At 39.5% G+C, this 21,237-nt stretch overlaps 1 protein-coding gene across 1 annotated transcript in view; it reads right to left on the bottom strand.

The window, feature by feature from the left end:
* Positions 1-2,604: 2,604 nt before the first annotated feature.
* Positions 2,605-21,237, bottom strand: part of SATL1 (spermidine/spermine N1-acetyl transferase like 1) — a 32,586-nt gene continuing 13,953 nt past the window's right edge. Inside the window, exons 4-7 of the mRNA XM_033233193.1 lie at positions 14,161-14,241; positions 13,379-13,480; positions 3,391-3,431; positions 2,605-2,772 (exon numbers count right to left, since the gene is read on the bottom strand). Of these exons, the coding sequence (XP_033089084.1) occupies positions 2,605-2,772; positions 3,391-3,431; positions 13,379-13,480; positions 14,161-14,241 (392 nt within the window). The remainder of the gene's footprint in view (positions 2,773-3,390; positions 3,432-13,378; positions 13,481-14,160; positions 14,242-21,237) is intronic.

Below are 21,237 nucleotides of genomic sequence, written 5' to 3'. Positions count from 1 at the left end.
TAACCTATTTGTCTATTATGACATAGTTGTCTTTCTGACAACTATAATGAATAGTTCTCTTTCTGAAATCTTTAGTGGCTCATCATTGCTTGCAGAATCAAAGCTCCTTAGTTTGATATACAAGGCCCTTCATATCTGATTCCAGCTTACCTTCTAATCCTATCTTCCCTCTCCTTACCCACCCTACTGCTAATGTGTATTATACTGTCTTTATGATATACCATTTGTTTCTTGAACATGCTTTGCTCATTATTGCCTCTTTCTCTGCCTGTGCTAGTGTGTCCACTTAGACTGTTCTTCCATCTTATCCTGCTCCACATTCTAACTTTTACCCATCCTACAAGTCCAATTCTGGTGTCGTGTCCCCTTTCTTAGTCCTCTAAGATAGAATTTAGATGTTCTCTCTTCTAGAGATAGGATCTTGCTATGTTGCCCAGGCTGGTCTCAAACTCCTGGCCTCAAGCGATCCTCCCACCTCAGCCAACCAGACATAAGCGACTGTGCTCAGCCTTTTTTTAAAAATTGAAGGTATATGATATGGCCGGGTATGGTGGCTCACACCTATAATCCCAGCACTTGGGGAGGGCAAGATGGGTGAATCACCTGAGGTCAGGAGTTCAAGACCAGCCTAACCAACATAGTGAAACCCTGTCTCTACTAAAAACACACAAAAAAAGTACAAAATTAGCTAGGCATGATGGCGCATGCCTGTAATTCCAGCTACTTGGGAGGCTGAGGCAGGAGAATCACTTGAACCCAGGAGGTGGAGGCTGCAGTGAGCCTAGATCATGCCATTGCACTTCAGCCTGGGCAACAAGAACAAAACTCAATCTCAAAAAATAAGTAAATCAAAAATAAAGGTATATAATATGTCTTAGATTTGATGAAATATGAGTGTGTTTGAGATCTGATCCAAGGTTTTAAAAAAATCATTTCAAATACTGGAGATAAATTCTGAGGAGCTTACTTATGAAAAACTAGCAAGTGATAGGTGATATTTATAGATACGGTATTTACACAATTTATGTAATTAACATTTTCTCACAGACAAGGTTCCTTGTGGATATCACTGAATAATTTTTGTGTAGTTTCTATGCCCATGAAATGCCTGGTAGGTAGTAGGAACTCACATGTTCTGCTATGCTGGTTGCAGCACAGGACACAAAAGTTAGAGTTATTTCAAAGGACTTATACTCTACTAGGAAAGAGGGAAACATAGAAATACAGTGTTGTATGTGGTATCTTCCCTAAGATAAGCACAACCAAAGAGCTATGGATGTTCAGAGGCAGAATGTAGTACTGGGATGATGTCAAGGAGGCAGTGGTACTTAAGCTGCTCAAGGTAGGGAAGCAGTTTACTTGCTAGTTTTTCGTAAGCTCTTCAGAATTTATCTCCAGTATTTGAAATGAATTTTTTTTTTTTGAGACGGAGTCTCACTGTGTTGCCCAGGCTGGAGTGCAGCAGCTCGATCTCGGCTCACTGCAAGCTCCACCTCCTGTGTTCACCCCATTCTCCTGCCTCAGCCTCCCGAGTAGCTGGTACTACAGGCACCCGCCACCACGCCCGGCTAATTTTTTTTTTGTACTTTTAGTAGAGATGGGGTTTCATCGTGTCAGCCAGGATGGTCTTGATCTCCTGACCTCGTGGTCTGCCCGCCTCGGCCTCCCAAAGTGCTGGGATTACAGACGTGAGCCACTGTGCCCAGCCTGAAATGAATTTTTTAAAACCTCAGATCTGAATATATTCAAACACCAATATTTCATCAAATCTAAGGCATATCATATACCTTTAATTAAAAAAAAAAAATGCTGAGCAGAGTTGCTTATGTCTGGGAGGCTGAAGTGGGAGGATTGCTTGAGGCCAAAAGTTTGAGACCAGCCTGAGCAAATAGCAAGATCCTGCCTCTAAAAACAAATAAACAAACAAATACTGCTAGTTGATCATTACATTTATTCCAACATCAGATAACGTCAGATTGTGAAAGAAGAAGCATCTTAAATCTGATGAAATATGGTAGGTAAAAAATAGCGCAAAGCTAAGTATAAGTGACTTTTCAGTTATCTGCTCTTTTGGATTATCACCACTGCTACTAGCCATTAGAATATTGGTTTGGATAGGCCAAGTGCAGTGGTTCACACCTGTAATCCCAGCACTTTGGGAGGCCGAGGCAGGTGGATCACAAAGTCAGCAGATCGAGGCCATCCTGGCTAACATGGTAAAACCCCATCTCTACTAAAAATACAAAAAAATTTAGCCGGGCATGGTGGCGAGTGCCTGTACCCCAGCTACTCGGGAGGCTGAGGCAGAAGAATGGCGTGAACCCAGGAGGCGGAGGTTTCAGTGAGCAGAGATCACGCCACTGCACTCCAGCCTGGGTGACAGAGCGTAACTCCGTCTCAAAAAAAAAAAAAAAAAAAATACTGGTTTGGATAATGGAAAGTTGACTAGAGCTACAAAATCTGTTTCAAAATAAAAGATCTGCTCAAACAAGAATGTGATGATCACTTGCTGTATTGTACAACAAAGTCAAACTGCTGGTAGACTCAGGTGACAGTCAAATGTTGGAGGCTATGTTGGGATGAGTTGTTTCAAGGCCTCTTTCATTATTCCCATGCCATGTCCAGGAGTTCTCCTCTGTTAAACCTGAAGAGATGCCAGCCCTCCTCAGAGGAAAGGTCTAAAGCCCCTCGACTAGTGTAGTAGTCGACAGAAGCCTGGTTCCAAATGACGACAAGAAAGTGCATGCGGTTACATTGAGTTCTGATGGCTATCTGTTTAAAAACAAACCAGCAAATATTACTTTCATTTGAAAATATAATCTTCATTAACATATATATTTTATTGAAGGTCTACTCTATGCAAGACACTATGTGTGAATAATACTTCCAAATATAGTAGTTATCTTTTGAACTTTTCTGTAGCTGTAAAGAGAAAAAAAATTCACTGTTCTGAGCTTCAGAGCCCTCTTTAAAAGCTCAAAACTGATTTGCAAAGCCTTTATATAGAAAAGATGTACCTATAAGAACACATGTTCTCATGTTTCCAAAATACAAGAAGATCTTGCTTTTATAGTCTTGTAATATTATACTGTGGGCCTGTTTTTTTGAATAAAAATGCTTTCTAGTCTCCCTCCTCTTTACTTTCACTTGATAGCAAAAAGGGTGTATAGTGTGGTTGTGGATTATATATAAATCAATTTTAATTGACTGTAACTCATATGCTCTATATGATCATCTGATTTGAAAATCCAGTTTAATTTGGGTAGAAATTTGAAGGATATGTTGGGGTTATGTTCAAATGGAGAGATTAATGATTTAATTTATGCCCTGTGAATATTTATTGAAGAAAAAGTTAGTGAATAGAATGTCAGTACTAACTGTAATACATACCTGACTTAGCCTCTTCAGCATTTCAGCTCCAATACCTAGACCTTTTAAATAGACAATGCAAAATGAAAACTGCAAATTTCACTTAACTAGTCATTTGCTTTAGTTTAAAATAAGTAATATCTAAAACTCTGTATTTTTTTTTTTATATATTATTAATAGCTTGTGGAAACACAACTCATGAATGCTTTCATATCCCTTTTTCCTAATTGGAATGAGGTACCAAAGGTCAGAGAAGAGTTTGGGTTTAAAGATCAGTGAAGAAGTGAGTCTCTGCCACTATTGTCTTATAATGGTATATTTCTTATCAAATTTTACTGAAAACCACCTAATATGTAAAAACATTTTTAAAGATAAAAGTATATCTGTGTGACCAGGCACAATGGCTCACACCTGTTATCCCAGCACTTTGGGAGGCCAGGGCAGGAGGATCACTTGAGCCCAGGAGTTCGAGACCAGCTGGGCAACACAGACTCTGTTTCTACAAAACATAAAGAATTAGCTGGGTGCTGTGGCACCTGCCTGTAGCCCCAGCTACTTTGGAGGCTGAAATAGGAGGATTGCCTGAGTGTAAGAGGTCGAGGTTGCAATAAGACGTGATCACACCACTGCTCTCTAGCCTGGGTGACAGAAAACCCTGTCTCAAAAACAAAATTAAAAAAAAAACAACAACAAAAAACTTGCTGGTTTTGCGGCTTGGGGGGGCCATCACAGAACCTGTTGACATGTGATGTCTCCCCCGACACCCAACTTTAAATTTCTCTCTTTTGTACCCTTTCCCTTTATTTCTCAGACCAGCCAACACTTAGAGAAAATAGAAAAGGACCCACGTGAAATATTGGGGGCTGAATTTCCCGATATCTGGCGCCCACGTGGTCTTTTTTCCCAAGTGCATGTGGGAACCCGAGTCCCTTTGGTAGGTGCAGAGAAACGTCATCAGTTTGGTCCACAGATATGCATGATCAACTCCCTGACGACTGGTGAGTAGTCTGTATATGGTCTGGGTTAACTGTGGGTCACGTGGAGTCTAAACATCATGTTTATCTCTGCTATATTAAACTCTTATTGAAACAGGGCGGTGTACGAGTGTCTATGGAAAATATGGTCACTCTAGTCAGGGAAGTGGAAGAATACTGTCCTTGGTTTCCTGAAAAAGGAACCTTAGATGTAGAAATATGGGATCGTGTTGGTGCAACATTCTGGGAACTGGTCTCCACAGGAAATTATGTTTCTGTCAGTGTTTGGGGTGCTCCCGCACGGCCTTCATTATCTGATCAGCCTCTCCCTTCGTCTACTCTTCCCCCACCTGACGATGTTGAGAATTCAATGTCTAACTCCGGTGACTTTGGATTACGGTCACCCCCTGATGATCTTATTTCTTTTCACGAAGAGCCGGTACTTGTAGCTCCTGCGCCCCGACTCACACAGCCCAGGACCATATATATGCTAATTCTTCTCTTTTCAAATCTCTGGAGTCACCTAATGGCTCTGGGACCAAACTACAATTCGCCTATAATTCTGCAGGCCCTCCCCTGTCCACTTCAGCCCCTCACCCTCCTGTCGTTTCAGTTCCTCAACCGGTTGCTTTGCCATCCACTCAGCCTGCTTCTCTGTACCCTTCTTCACACATGAACGCCAGTAATTACCAGTATACTTCTGCTCCTTCTGCTCCCCCAATGCCCTTTTCTCACACTCTCATTCCAGTCCAACCCTCTCACCCTCAGTTTCCCTTATCTACACATGATTTTCCTGTCACTTCTATGCCGACTCCATCTCAGATGCCTACTCTTGAAACTTCAATGCAACGCTTATTATACCAAAACAAAGAAACAAGTGGATTAGACGTGTGGACTTACCTCGTCGCGCTAGACCTGTAGCAGGACCAGCCGCAGACAAAACTCAGACACCGGATTAAAGAAGGAAGAGGTTTTTTATTCGGCTGGGAGTGTCGGCAGACTCGCGTCTTAAGAGCCGAGCTCCCCGAGAAAGAAATATTTGGCCTTTTTAAAGCATTACAACTTTAAGGGGTCCACGTGAAAGGGTCGTGTTAAATCGAGCAAGCGTGGGAAACGTGACTAGGGGCTACATGCATCAGCTAACAGAACGAAAAGTTTTATAATGCTTTTTTCATACAGTGTCTGGAATTTACAGATAACACAAGTAGTTTAGACCAGGGGTTGATGTTATTATTATTACTTTGTTTAACTCCTGGGGCTGGGTGGTGGTGCCAAGGTTGTCTGGCTATTTATCTTACTTTTGCTTCTCTCTCTCTTTACTCCTGTCTTGTGAACTAGGCAAGGTGGGGGGAGGAGGGCAGCAGGAGTAATAGTGGTCTCCTTCCTTAGACCCACCTAACTTCCAAGGGGTACAAATGCGTCGTTATGTACCTCTTAATCTTACCTTTTTAAAAGAATTTAAGGATGCTTGTACTCAGTATGGTCCTACTTCTCCTTATGTTAAAATGGTATTACACACTTTTTGTACGGAGGTCACTTTGCTTCCTTTAGACTGACAAAAGCTGTTCTGACCCCATCTCAGCATTTACAATTTTGTACTTGGTGGTCAGAAGAGACTCGTTTGCAGGCTCAGCTAAATTGAACTAAATTGAACTAGTTACTCAGGCTCAGCTCATAGGCTCTGATAATTTCTCTGATACTTATGCCCAATTAAACTTTGATGGTCTTACCACAGAACAAGTAACAAAGGTGTGTATGAGAGTTTGGGATAAATTACGCGCTCCAGACCAAGCTCCTGTTTCTTTTACCACGGTTAAACAAGGTCACTCTGAATTATACCCTGATTTTTTAGCTAAATTACAAGATGCTTTTGAAAAATCTGTCTTTGATGAGCACGCTCAAGGTATTCTCCTTTGTATGTTAGCTTTTGAAAATGCAAACCATGAGTGTAAAATGGCCATGTGTTCTGTCTAACAACAAAATTTACCTGATCACGAGGTGTTGCCTGCATATATTAAAGCTTGTGAAGGCATTGGATCAGACACCCACAAAGCTATTCTGTGGGCACGGGCATGAAGGACACCAACCAAACTGGTCCCACTAATTCTTTTCTTGGAACCTGCTATAATTGCAGTCAACTTGGTCATACTCGAAAAAATTGCACTGTTAAAAACTTAAAAGCAGCCAAGCCAGCTCAACAAACACAGCCAAATGCTGCTGCTACTGTTTGCCCACGTTATCGCAAAGATAAACATTGGACCAGTAATTGCCACTCTAAAGATGATATAGATGGAAATCCCCTGCCACAACACCAGGGAAATGGGGAGCGGGGCCAGTCCCAGGCCCCAATATCAAATGAGACGCTTCAGACTCAGACCAATATTGCGTTTCTCCTTCAGGTGGTCCCAACGCAACCCTCAGCACAAACAAATGTACCTACAGCCAAACCAATGGGTCCCAGCCTCTCCTGTCTCAGTAAAATGCTTGTCCACCTCCGCAGTAGGGGGCGGGGTGGTCGATCTCTGTAGTACTATTCCTCTAAATTTACTACCTAACTCTTTGTCTTTAATTGTCCCCACGGGGGTCACTGGCCCTTTACCTCAAGGTTCGGTGGGTCTGGTGTTAGGTAGGGCATCCTCCTCTGCTAAAGGTATCATCATTTATACTGGTCTCATTAATTCTGATTCTGTTGATGAGATTAAATTAATCGTATCTGCCAAGGTTCCTGTTTCCATTCCGGACGGTGAGTCAATTGCTCAATTGCTTTTACTACCTAATACCATTTTAAACAAAGGAGATAAGACACGTGGCCCTGGAATGGGCTCTGTCAGTGAAAAGGCCGCTTATTGGATTAATGTAATTTCTAAACAATGGCCCACCTGTACCATACACATTCAAGGAAGAAAGTTTGAGGGCCTAGTAGATACTGGGGCTGATGTTTCTGTTATTTCCTCTAGTTTATGGCCTTCCTCCTGGCTTAAACATCCCGCCAATATGGGACAAGTAGGTGTTGGAAAAGCTGAGGAAGTTTATAACAACACATTTATCTTGCCTTGCACTGGCCCTGATGGTCAAAAGGGTACAATTCAGCCTTATATCACGCCAATCCCCATTAATCTTTGGGGTAGAGATTTACTGGCACAATGGGGGGCTGAAATTAATGTTCCACATAACTCTTACAGTGCTCCCAGTCAGCATATGATGGAAAACATGGGGTTTGTTCCTGGGCTCGGTCTCAGTCCAAAGCATGAAGGGATTACTAAACCCCTCCCAGTTACTGTAAAAGAAAACAGGGCTGGTTTAGGTTATCCTTTTTACTGGCGGCAGCTGCTACACCTCCTGATCCTATCCCTTTCCAATAGAAATCTGACACACCCGTTTGGATTCAGCAGTGGCTGCTTTCTAAAGAAAAACTGGAGGCTTTAACTCAGTTGGTTTCTGAACAGTTACAACTTGGAAATGTGGAACCTTCTCTTTCCCCCTGGAATTCTCCTGTGTTTCTAGTAAAAAAAGAAATCAGGCAAGTGGTGGATGGTAACCGATTTAAGGGCCATCAATGCCATAATTAAACCTATGGGTACCGTCCAACCTGGCATGCCTGCTTCTGCTTTAATACCTAAAAATTGGCTTCTCATAGTTATCTTAAAGATTTTTTTATATTGCTTTACATAAATCGGATTATGAAAAATTTGCTTTTACTGTACCATCTACCAGTAATCAGGAGGCTGCAGCTCATTATCAGTGGAAAGTACTTCCTCAGGGAATGCTGACTAGCCCTACAATCTGCCAGCTTTATGTTAGACAAGTGCTTTCACCAGTTCGAGCCCAATTTCCCCAGGCCTATATTCTTCATTATATTGATGATATTTTAATTGCTGCCCCCACTGAGACAGAATTAATTGACTGTTACAAAATTTTGAGCTGCCGTGTTACAGAGGCCGGGTTACACATCGCTCAGGATAAAATTCAACAGACCGCTCCTGTTCAATATTTAGGAATGGTGGTCGATAAACAACATATTCAACCTCAAAAAGTTCAAATTAGGAGAGATTATTTGAAAACATTAAAGGACTTCCAAAAACTTTTGGGTAACATTAATTATTTAAGACCTGCTTTAGGTATTCCGACCTATGCGCTGTCTAACTTGTTTTCTACACTGCAGGGAGATTCTGGTCTCCGCGGTCCCAGGACTTAGACCCCTGAGGCTTTACTAGAACTGGAATTCGTAAAGGAAAGAAACCAGACCGCCCAGTTATCTAGAGTACAGCCGTTTCAGCCTTTTCAGCTTCTGGTTTTCGCTTCATTGCACTCCCCTACTAGACTAATAGTTCAACATAATGATTTAGTGGAGTGGTGTTTTCTTCCTCGTTCTGTGTCAAAAACTTTGTCTGTTTTTCTGGACCAAATAGCCATATTAATTGGACAGGCTTGGTGTAGAATACTTCAAATTTCCAGATTTGATCTGAATTTAATTGTAGTTCCTTTAAATCGATTCGAAGTTCAAACCACCTTTCAACATTTCGTACTGTTGCAAATTCACTTTACTGATTTCATTGGCGTTGACAATCATTATCCAAAGAACAAATTGTTTGATTTTATAAAGATGACGTCTTGGGTGGTCCCTCGATTAACCAAAGATCAGCTCATTCCTGAGGCCGTTACAGTGTTCACTGATGGCTCCAGTAATGGCAATGCTGGTCATGTAGGCCCTACAGACAAGCTTATTTCTACCTCTTATACCTCTGCTCAAAAGGCAGAGTTAATTGTTGTGATTACTGCCTTACAGGATTTCCCCAAACCTTTAAATACTGTCTCTGATTCTGCTTATGTTGTACATGCCACTAAAAATATAGAAACTGCTACTATCAAACATATTGATAATTCTGAATTGGCTTCTTTATTTTCAAGGTTACAACAGGTGGTTCGCCAACTAGACACCCTTTCTATGTTACACATATTAGATCTCATACCACTTTACCAGGACCCATGTCTGCCGGTTACCATAAAGTCGACTGTTTGATCTCTTTTACAACCCAAGAAGCTCAGGAGTTCCATAATCTCACTCATGTCAGTGCTGCTGGATTAAAAGATAAATTTGCTGTTACCTGGAAACAGGCTTAGTTTATTGTTCACAGATGTCCTCAGTGCCAAGTTTTTATACTTCCAAATCAGGAACCTGGCATTAATCCCAGAGGCCTAACTCCTAATGCTTTACAGCAAATGGATGTAACTCATGTTAGCTCCTTTGGCAGACTGTCATATGTACATGTTTCTGTAGATACCTTCTCAGGTTTTATCTGGGCTACTTGCCAAACAGGGGAAGGCACGGCCCATGTTAAAAAACATCTGTATTCTTGCTTCGCAGTTATGGGGCTTCCATATCAAATAAAGACAGACAACACCCCCGGATATGTTCGTAAGGCTTTTGATTTATTTATGCAACAGTGGGGATTTCCCATATTACTGGAATCCCTTACAATCCTCAGGGACAGGCTGTGGTGGAACGGGCCAATCACACTTTAAAAACTCAGTTGTCCAGAGAGTCTGAACAGCAAAAACATGATTTAACTACCCCTCACTCCCAATTATATTTGGCATTGTTTACTTTACATTTTTTAAATGTTCCTAAAGATAATAATCTAACTGCAGCCAAACGCCATTATACAGGCAAAAAATTCTCCCTAAACGAAGGCAAGCCAGTGTTATGGAAAAACTCCCAAACTAATACCTGGGAACCTGGCACAGTTATAATGTGGGGAAGAGTATATACTTGTGTTTCACCAGGAGATCATCAATCCCCTGTCTGGGTACCCACCAGGAGACTCAAGCTTTGGGTGAATACTGACAACGAAAACCACGGGGAAAAGACGTCCATGTCAGAGACTGCCCTCAGACGTGGTGAGATCTGTGCCAACTCCTCAGAAGCAGGCACACCAAATCACAATGGGTCTGATTCAGTCCTCCCTGATGGCAATGGAGACCCATCTAACTAATCCCACTTCTCCTGATTACCTTTCTTTTTCTCCTTACAAACCTAAAAATCTCACCATTTCTATTAGCCTGAAAATAACATCCCTCTGTTCTCTTCCTCCTTCAGCCCTCAATCTCACTTACACTGGGTTTTATTTAATGATTCTCCTTATACTTTCTGTCTCACCAGTTTCCTCTTACACTGATTTACCTGCTACACAAAATTATTCTTACTGTACTTATGAGCCTTTTCCTCCACTTATTCACCCTCTCACCTGGATTGATGCTCCTGCAGAAATCTACACTAACAATAGTGTGTGGATGCCTAGAGCTGCAGATGACCGTTGCCCTGCTCAACTAGGAGAAGAAGGCACTGCATTTAATGTTACCATGGGTTATAAATACCCGCCTCTGTGCCTTGGACATGCACCTGATTGTATCCATCTAGAAACTCAAGTCTGGGCTGCTTAACTTCCGGAGAGATCAGTTACAGAGGAACCGGGACACTTGATCTCTGGCCTCTCCCTTTCTACTTTAAAACAAATGAAAGGGGGAGTAATGGGAGATACCCCATACTTTCAATATAAATCTGCAGGAAAACCATGCCCTAAAAATTTTGAGGGCCCATCTACAACTTTAATTTGGGAAGACGGTTAACTCACATGCAGTCATATTAAAAAATGACTCATATGGTTTAGTAATAGACTGGGCACCCAAGGGCTATTTAAAAAACAATTGCTCCTCTGGCGGAAAGGAATGCCTGGAGGCTACTTATTTTATTTCTTATTGGGAGAGCAAGAATCATCATTCTACTTTGCATAGGAGGTTCAGCTCATTCTTTCCCTTAAAATGGAAAGATAAAGGCATTACCTGCCCCCCCCGCCCAGACCTCATGTGATACTCCCCATTCTGAGCCCAGAACACCCAGAACTTTGGAAATTGGCTATTGCCATGTCTGGACTGCGAGTATGGGAAGGGGAAACTATTCTGTTGTTGTTCCCGCTATCACCCCCGTCTCTCAGGATCAACGTAGATCTGGACATTCTGCTTTACTTACTTCCAACCTGACTGTTCCCATACAGAGTTGTGTTAAGCCTCCTTACATGCTGTTAGTGGGAAATAACAAAATTTGGACGAACAATCAAACTATCCAATGCATTAATTGTCATTTATACACTTGCATTCACTCCCATTTTGACTCTAGGAAAAGTGTAATGTTGGTTTGAGCTCAAGAAGGAATCTGGACTCTGGTAACTTTGCCCAGACCTTGGGAATCCTCCCCCTCAATATATTTAATTAATGAAGTGTTACAGCAAATTCTAAAAAGATCTAAGAGATTTGTTTTCACTTCAATCGCTGTGATCATGGGCCTAATTACAGTCGCTGCACTGGCCAGCACTGCCGGAATGACATTGCATCAATCTATTCAAACGGCTCATTTTGTTAATAATTGGCAAGCCAATTCCACCCAAATGTGGAATTCTCAAGGCATTGATCAAAAATTGGCTAATCAAATTAATGATTTAAGACACCATCTGTTATTTGGCTTGGAGATCGGGTAGTGAGTGTCGAACATCACATGCAAATGCAGTGCGATTGGAATACCTGTGCTTTCTGTATCACCCTATATTCCTATAACGAGATTGATCATTCATGGGAAATGGCCAATGGACACCTTCTGGGTAGGGAAGATAATTTATCATTGGACATAATTAAAGAAACAAATTTTTGAAGGCTTTCAAGCTCACTTATCCATTGTGCCTGGAGCTGAGGCCTTAGATCAGGTGGCAGAAAATCTTTATGGACTAAACCCCACGACTTGGGTAAAGTTTATTGGGGGCTGAACTGTAGTAAATTTTGGAATTATGTTTCTCTGTTTAATCGGCTTGTCTTTAGTGTGCAAGACCAGTCAAAGAATCCTGCGTCAAAATTGAGAGAATGAACAAGACTTCATCGCCATGGCACATTTATATAAAAAGAAAGGGAGAGATGTTGTGGGAAGTCAGGGACCCTGAATGGAGGGACCAGCTGAAGCCACAGCTGAAGAACATAAATTGTGAAGATATCATGGACATTTATTAGTTCTCCAAATTAATACTTTTATAATTTCTTATTCCTGTCTTTACTGCAATCTCTGAACATAAATTATGAAGATTTCATGGACTCTTATCAATTCCCCAATCAATACTCTTGTGATTTCCTATGCCTGTCTTTAATCTCTTAATCCCATCATCTTCATAAGCTGAGGATGAATGTGTCACCTCAGGACCCTGTGATGATTGCGTTAACTGCACAAATTGTTTAAACAATATGAAATCTGGGCACCTTGAAAAAAGAACAGGATAACTGCGATGTTCAGAGAACAAGGGAGATAACCCTAAAGTCTGGCTGCTTGTGGGCCGGGTGGAACAGAGCCGTATTTCTCTTCTTTCAAAAGCAAATAGAAATATCGCTGAGTTCTTTTTCTCAGCAAGGAACATCCCTGAGAAAGAGAATGTGTTCCTAAGGGGAGGCCTCTGAAATGGCCGCTTTGGGAACGTCTGTCTTTTACGGTTGCAGATAAGGGATGAAATAAGCCCTGATCTCCTGTAGCACTCCCAGGCCTATTAGGATGAGGAAATTCTCATCTAATAAATTTTCATCAGACTGGTTGTCTGCTCTCAAACACTGTCTCCTGATAAGATGTTATCAATGACAATGCGTGCCCGAAACTTCATTAGCAATTTTAATTTCACCCTGGTCCTGTAATCTCACCCTGCCCCCATTTACTTTGTGATATTTTATTACCTTGTGAAGCATGTGATCTCTGTGACCCACACACTATTCGTACGCTCCTTCCCCTTTTGAAAATCACCAATAAAAACTTGCTGGTTTTGCAACTTAGGGGGACATCATGGAACCTGTCTACATGTGATGTCTCCCCGGACACCCAACTTTAAAATTTCTTTTGTACCCTTTCCCTTTATTTCTCAGACCAGTCAATACTTAGGGAACATAGAAAAGGACCCACGTGAAATATCGGGGGCTGAATTTCACCCAATAAATGTCATAAATTTTAGTTTTACCTTGGTAAGCTCGTGTGACATAAAAGTCTTCTAGGTAAAGTACTTTGCCAATCCATGAGTCATATGTAAAGTAGTACATGGCAAATCCAACAGTCAATTTGCCTAGGAAGGGAGAAGAAAGGGTGTAGAAAGGTTGTGTTGAAACTTAGCCAGTTATTTACCCCCAAATTGAATGTCTTTTGGTGTTTAACTATTAAAGTATTAAATGCTCACTGAAAAAAAATAACAGTACAAAAACCTATAGTGTAGAGGACTTAAGTCCCTTAAAATATAACCTTTAAGATATAAGCCCTCTTTTTATAGTGTGGTGTACGATCTTCCAAAAAATTTTAGCTGGGCCCAATGGCGAATGGTTGTAATCCCTGTGCTTTGGGAGGCCAAGGCAGGAGGGTCAGTTGAGCTCAGGAATTTGAGACCAGCCTGGGCAACATTGTGACACCTTGTCTCTACAAAAAATAATTTTAAATTAGTTGGACATAGTGGCACATATGTGTAGTCCCAGCTACTTGGGAGGCTGAGACACTTGTGCACAGGAGTTTAGTTGGAGGCTGCAGTGAGTCATGATCACTGTACTCCAGCCTGGGTGACACAGCGAGACCCCATCTCTTAAAAAATTATAATAATAATAATGCTTATACAAACATAAGTACATACCATGCATATTCTTTACAAAAAAACTGAGTTATACACATTCTCTTCTCTTCTGCTTAATAGTAATTATATGCTGCAAAACTGTACTATTTTTACTCCAGATTAAACTGGAGAAGAAAGATTTACTCTACCTGATGGTTTTTGTTGATCGTTTACTTCTGCAATCAGGCAGTAGAAAAGGGGATTGTCCCCAAAGCCATCTCTGAGTAAATCTGAAATATCAATTCATATATATTATGTCAGAAAGTTTACAGCAGAGAAGGAGATGGTGGATAGGAAGCATTAGGAATTTATCCACCTGGATAGCAATTGTATTGGCGGAAACTAAAGTGAGTATTTGGAACTCTGGAGTTTATCTGAACATTTGCAACTTACAGGAGACAGCCTGACTGGTCAACTGCAGTTAATTTGGATCAAATTCAGCCATCAGTGAGGTGGCAGCTACCCAGCACTCAACACTATCTACTCCATGGGAACAGCAACCTGTATTTCTGTAGCAGTTTGCTGGAGCCAGGGTGATCAATAAACATCTTGTCCTCAAAATACTGAAGTTCTGTGTTTTGACTGTGTATTGTTACTCTGATCACTGAGGTGAGGACTTGGAAACCCCCACAAGCTGAAGTGGCTTCCAGGAGATTTAAAGGAGCTGCCTTGTTTTGTGAGACATTTGGAATTAAAAACATATATACAGGGGAATTTAGAAAGTCACCATGTGTGACTAGATAAAGACAGATGAGACCTGAGAACACATTAAGCTTTCAACTCAGGCTGATCTGTGACACAGAGACACCTTGTAATGCTTTAAAATAAACTCCATCAAATCCTGGGGGAAAAGGATAATCCGATTTCCAAAGTTACCATAGTATTAGTTTCAAAGTCTAGCTTTCAACAAGGATCACAAGAAACGATGGTCATTCAAAGGAATAAAATACATTAACAAAAAACATACCTGAAGAAAGCCAGATGTTTGACTTACTAAATAACTTAAAACATCTGTCTTAAAGATGCCCAAAGAGATAAAAGAAGACATGCACAAATACAGGAAAAATATATATAAACAAAATAACATAGATATAAATTTACAAAAATCCTCCCCCTAACATTCTGAAGCTTAAAAGTACAGTAACTGAAATGGAAAAAAAAAAAAAAATCACTGTACTGGAGGGGTTCAAAGGCACATTTGAATAAGTTGAAGAAAGAATCCATGAACTTGAAACTAGGCCAGGTGAAATTATTGAGTCTGAAAAACAAAAAAGGGATGAGGAAAAGTGAACAAAGCCAAAAGTGTCTGTGGAACATCATCACCATTAAGTGGAACAGGATATATCTTGTGGGACAGGAGAGAGAGAGAGACAGAGAGAGAGAGGGGATGAGAATGAATGAGAATTTGAAAAAATAACTGCTGAAAACAAAATCTGACATAAAACATGAATCTACAAATACAAGAAGCTTAACAAACTCTAAGTAGGATACACCCAAAGAAATCCACACCAAGACACATTATAATGAAAGTCTCAAAAACCAGACAGAAAATACACAGCAAGAGAAGCAATTTGTCATATACGAGGGTCCTCAATTACCATCTGATTTCCTGTCAGAACCTTGGAAGCCAAAAAGCAGTGGATTGATATTTAAAGTCTGGGGAGTGGGGGGAGTGGGGACTGTCAGCTAATAATTTTATATCCACCAAAACTGTCCTTCAAAATGACAGAGAAATTAGGACATTCCTAGACACCCCCTCCCCGCCCCCCCAAAAAAAAGAAACCGGAGGAATTCATTACCATTATTAGACCTGCCCAGCAAGAAATGCCAAAAGGAGTCTTTCAGGTTGAAATGAAAGTAATCTAGACAGTAACTAAAAGTTGTATGAATAAAGATTCTGGTAAAGACAGATATATGAGCAATTATAAGAGGTAGTATTGTAATTATGTTTATACAGTTGACCCTTGAACAACATGGGTTGGAACTATGCAAGTATACTTACACATGGATTTTTTTCAAACACAAATCAAAAACAATATTCATTGGAGGAGAAACCCGCATATACAGAGGACTGACTTTTCATATATGTGAGTTCAGTAGGACTCACTGTGGGACTTGAGTATGCATGGATTTGGGTATATGCAGTGGGTCCTGGAACCAATCTCCTGCATATACTGAGAGATGACTCTAACTCCACGTTTTGTTTTCTACATTGTCTAAAAGACAAATGGATAAAAATAATTATTTTTTTTTATTTTTTTGAGACAAGTCTTGCTCACCCAGGCTGGAGTTCAGTGGCATGATCTCAGCTCACTGCAATCTCTACCTCCTGGGTTCAGGCAGTTCTCGTGCTTCAGCCTCCCATGTAGCTGGAACTATAGGCACCTGCCACCATGCACAGCTAATTTTTTAAAAGTATTTTTAGTAGAGATGGGATTTTGCCATGTTGGCCAGGCTAGTCTCCAACTCCTGGCCTCAAGTGATCCACCCACCTCAGCCTCCCAAAGTGCTGAGGTTACAGGTGTGAGCCACCATGCCCAGCCTAATGTATGTTATTGGGCACACAATGTGTAAAGATGTAATCCCTGACATCAATACAGAAGAGGGGGACAGAGATATATATATATAAGAAGAATTTTTGTATGCTATTGAAGTTAAGTTGGTTTAAATCAAAATTAGATTGTTATAACCATCAATATCCCCATGGTAAACAAAAAAAGTCTATAAAATATACACATAAGGAAATGAGAAGGAATCAAAATGTTTCACTACAAAAATAAAACACAAAAAAAGGACTAATGGAGGAAAGTAGGGACAACCAAAAGCTTTAAGGCATATGGAAAACAGTTAAATAGTACAGGTGAGTCCTTCCTCATCAGTAATTACATGTAAATGGGTTTAACACTCCTTCCAAAACACAGAGATAGCCAGAATAGATTAAGGAAAACAAACAAAAAAATGATCCAAGTATATACTGTCTACAAGAGACATACTGTAGATCCAAAGTCACAAATACGTTGAAAATGAAATGATGGAAAAATATATTTCATGCACATATACACCATGGAATATTATGCAGCCATAAAAAAGGATGAGTTTGTGTCCTTTGTAGGGACATGGATGCAGCTAGAAACCATCATTCTTAGCAAACTATCACAAGAACAGAAAACCAAACACCGCATGTTCTCACTCATAGGTGGGAACTGAACAATGAGATCACTTGGACTCGGGAAGGGGAACATCACACATCGGGCCTATCATGGGTGGGGGGGGGGAGGGATTGCATTGGGAGTTATACCTGATATAAATGACGAATTGATGGGTGCTGACGAGTTGATGGGTGCAGCACACCAACATGGCACAAGTATACATATGTAACAAACCTGCACGTTATGCACATGTACCCTAGAACTTAAAGTATATAATATATATATATATATATATATATATATATATATATTTCATGCAAATAGTAACTAAAAGAGAGCTAGGGTGGCTATATTAGTATCAGACAAAATAGACTTTAAGTCAAAAACAGTTACAAGAGACAAAGTACATTATGAAATGATAGAGGGGTTATTCACCAAGACATATAACATTTATAAATATACATGCATTGAACATCACAGCTCCAAAATATATGAAGCAAACACTGACAGAACCGAGAGAAGTACACAGCAAGACAATAATAGGAGATTCAATACCCCACTTTCAGTAGTATATAGGGCAACCAGACAGAAAAGTAGATGACTTGAACACTATAGACCAATTGTACCTAACAGACATATACATAAAGCTCTATCCAACTACAACAGAGTACACATTTTTTTTTTCCCTCAAATACACATGGAACTTTCTTTAGGATAGATACATTAGGTCACATACCAAGTCTTAATAAATTTTAAAATATGAAAATCACACACAGTATTTTTTCTAATGACAGTACAATAATACTAAAAATCAGTGGGAAAAAAAAAACTTGAGAAATTTACAAATATGTGGAAATTAAACAACACACTGTATACAACCAATGGGTCAAAGAGGGAAGTATAAGGGAAATAGGAAAACATTTAGATGAATGAAAATGAAAACACAACAAACACGCTTACGAGAGGCAGTGAAAGTAGTGCTCAGAGGGAAAATTATAGCTGTAAATGCCATTTAAAAAATGATCTAAAACAATAATCTAACTTTATGCCTTAAGGAACTAGACAAAGAAGAGCAAAATAAGCCCAAAGCTTGCAGAAAGAAGATAATAATAAAAATTGGATAGAGATAAAACAGAGGATAGAAAAACATGGAGAAAATCAATGAAGGTTGATTACTTGAAAAGATCAACAAAATTGACAGCTAGACTGACAAAGAGGATGCAAATAATTAAAATCAGAAAAGAAAATAAGGACATTACTGCCAACACTACAACATTAAAAGGGAGTATAAAAATATTATGATTTATATAACAACAAATTAGATAACTTAGAAGAAACGGACACATTCCTTCAAACATGCAAATTACCTAAACCTACTTAAGAAGAAACAAAAAATCTCAACAGACCTGCAAGTGTTTGAATCAGTAATCAAAGATCTCCCAACAAAAAACGTAAGGAAACAAATGGCCTCATCAGTAGTGAATTCTACCAATCATTTGCAGAAGAATTAATACCAGTCTCCTCTAACTCTTCCCAAAAAAATTAAGAGACGGGAGCACTTTATAATTAATTCTGTGAGGTCAGCATTACTCTGATTCCAAACGCAGTCAAAGATATTAGAAGAAAGTTACAGGCCAATATTCCTTAATAATATAGGTTAAAAATTCTCCACAAAATTGGAAATTGAACCCAACAGCATATTAAAGGGATTATTCACCATAATCAAGTGTGATTTATCCTAGGAATGTAAGGGTGCAGCAACATAAGAATATCAATTTAATACATCATATTAATGAAACAATGGGGGAGAGCCCACATAATCAAATCAATGAATGCCAAAAAAGGCATTTGACTAAAGCACAACACTTTCAAGATAAAAGCTTTTATAAAACTAGGAATAGAGGGACATTCCTCAACATGATACAGTGTACTTATGAAAATGACATTACACTTAATGGTGAATGACTGAAAACATTCCCCTTAAGATTAGGAAGAAGAGAAAGATGCCCACTTTCACCACTGGTATTCAACATTGTACTGGAAGTTATGGCCAGAGCTATTAGACAAGAAAAATAAATAAAAACCATTCATAGGCCAGGCCCAGTGGCTCACAACTGTAATCCCAACACTTTGGGAGGCCAAGGCAGGTGGATCACCTGAGGTCAGGAGTTCGTGATCAGTCTGGCCAACATGGTGAAACTCCATCTCTACTGGAAATACAAAAATTAGCCAGGTGTGGTGGCATGTGCCTGTAATCCCAGCTACTTGGGAGGCTAAGGCAGGAGAATCACTTGAACCTGGGAGGTGGAGGTTGCAGTGAGCTTAGATTGTGCCAGTGCACTCCAGTCTGGTCAACAGAGCAAGACTCTGTCTAAAAAAAAAAAAAAAAAAAAAAAAATCCATAGTAGAAAGGAAAAGCTAAAACTATCTCTAGTTGCAGATCACATGATTCTATATAGAGAAAATTCCAAGGAATCTAGAGAAATCTTCTAGAGCTATAAACAAATTCAGCAAAGTTGCAGGGTACAAGATCAACAAACAAAAATAAGTTGTGTTTCTATATAGCAGCAAAAAACAAACCAAAAAATAAATTAGGAAAGTAGTACCACTTACAATAACCCCTAAAAGAATTGAATACCTAGGAATAAATCTAATCAAGGAGGTTAAAAACTTGTATACTGAAAGCTATAAAACATGCTGAAAGAAACTGGAAAAGATCCACAGAAATTAAAAAAAAAAAAAAACCCTATATATGCATAGGAAGACAACATTGGTAGGATGCCAATACTATTCAAAATGGTCAACATATTTAATGCAGTCCCTATTAAAATTCTGACAGCCTTTTTCACAGAAACAGAAAAGCTGATCCTCAAATTTATATGGAATTCCAGGGGGCCCCGAAGAGCCAAAACAATCTTGAAAACAAAAAATAATATTGGAAGACTCACACTTCCTGACTTTGAAACTTATTACAAAGCTACAGCAATTAATACTGTAGTGTAGTGACAAAAGGACAGACATATAGACCAATGGAACAGAACAGAGACCTCAGAAACAAACCCTCATATATCTAATCCATTGATTTTTGACAAGGGTGCTATGACCATTCATGGGGAAAAGGACTGTCTTTTCAACAAACAGTACTAGAGAAACTGAGTATCTATATGCAAAATAATCAAGTTGGACCCTTAACTTCACAGCATGTACAAAATGTAACTCAAAATAGATCAAATACCTCAACATAAGTGCTCAACCTGTAAAACTCTTAGAGGAAACATGGAAAATCTTCAAGACATTGGATTTGGCAATGATTTCTTGGATATAACACCAAAAGCACAAATGACAAATGAATAAATTGGACTTTATCAAAAACAAAATACTTTGTATGTGAAAGGACAATATCAAGAACAAAAAGGCAACCCATGGAATGGGAGAAAGTATTTGGAAATAACATCTGATAAGGGATTAATATCCAGACTATATAAAGGACTCCTACAATTCAACAACAACAAAAAACCAACTCAATTCCAAAATGTGGAAAGATCATAAATAGACACTTCTCGAAGAAGATATACAAATGGTCAATAAGCACATGAAAAGATGTTCAGCATCACTAATCATTAGTGCAATGCACATCAAAACACAATGAGATAGCACTTCATACAGACTAGGATGGGTATTACAAAAAAACAAAAATAAGTGTTGATGAGGATGTGGAGAAATTAGAACTCTTGTGCTTTGCTAATGAGAATGTAAAATGATGCAGCTGTTGTGGAAAACAGTATGGAGACTTCTCAAAAAAAAAAAAAAAAATTATCATATGATCCAGCAATCCACTTCTAGGTATGTGCCAAAAAAATGAAAGCAGCAACACAGACAGCTATTTGTACACCGATGTTTCACAGCAGCATTATTCACAATAGCCAAAATTTGGAAACAGCCAAAATGTATAAAAGGACAAACAAAGTTATGTATATATAATCACATTTTATATATACACAATGGAATGTTATTCAGATTTGAAAAGGAAAGAAATTCAGATACAGGCTACCACTTGGATGAAACTTGAAACATTAT

The sequence above is a fragment of the Trachypithecus francoisi genome, unplaced genomic scaffold, assembly GCF_009764315.1.
Source record: "Trachypithecus francoisi isolate TF-2019V2 unplaced genomic scaffold, Tfra_2.0 Contig01451, whole genome shotgun sequence".
NCBI classification, from domain to species: domain Eukaryota; kingdom Metazoa; phylum Chordata; class Mammalia; order Primates; family Cercopithecidae; genus Trachypithecus; species Trachypithecus francoisi.
The sequence above is the reverse complement of the archived record's forward strand: the minus strand, read 5'-3'. Positions and strand labels throughout refer to the sequence as shown.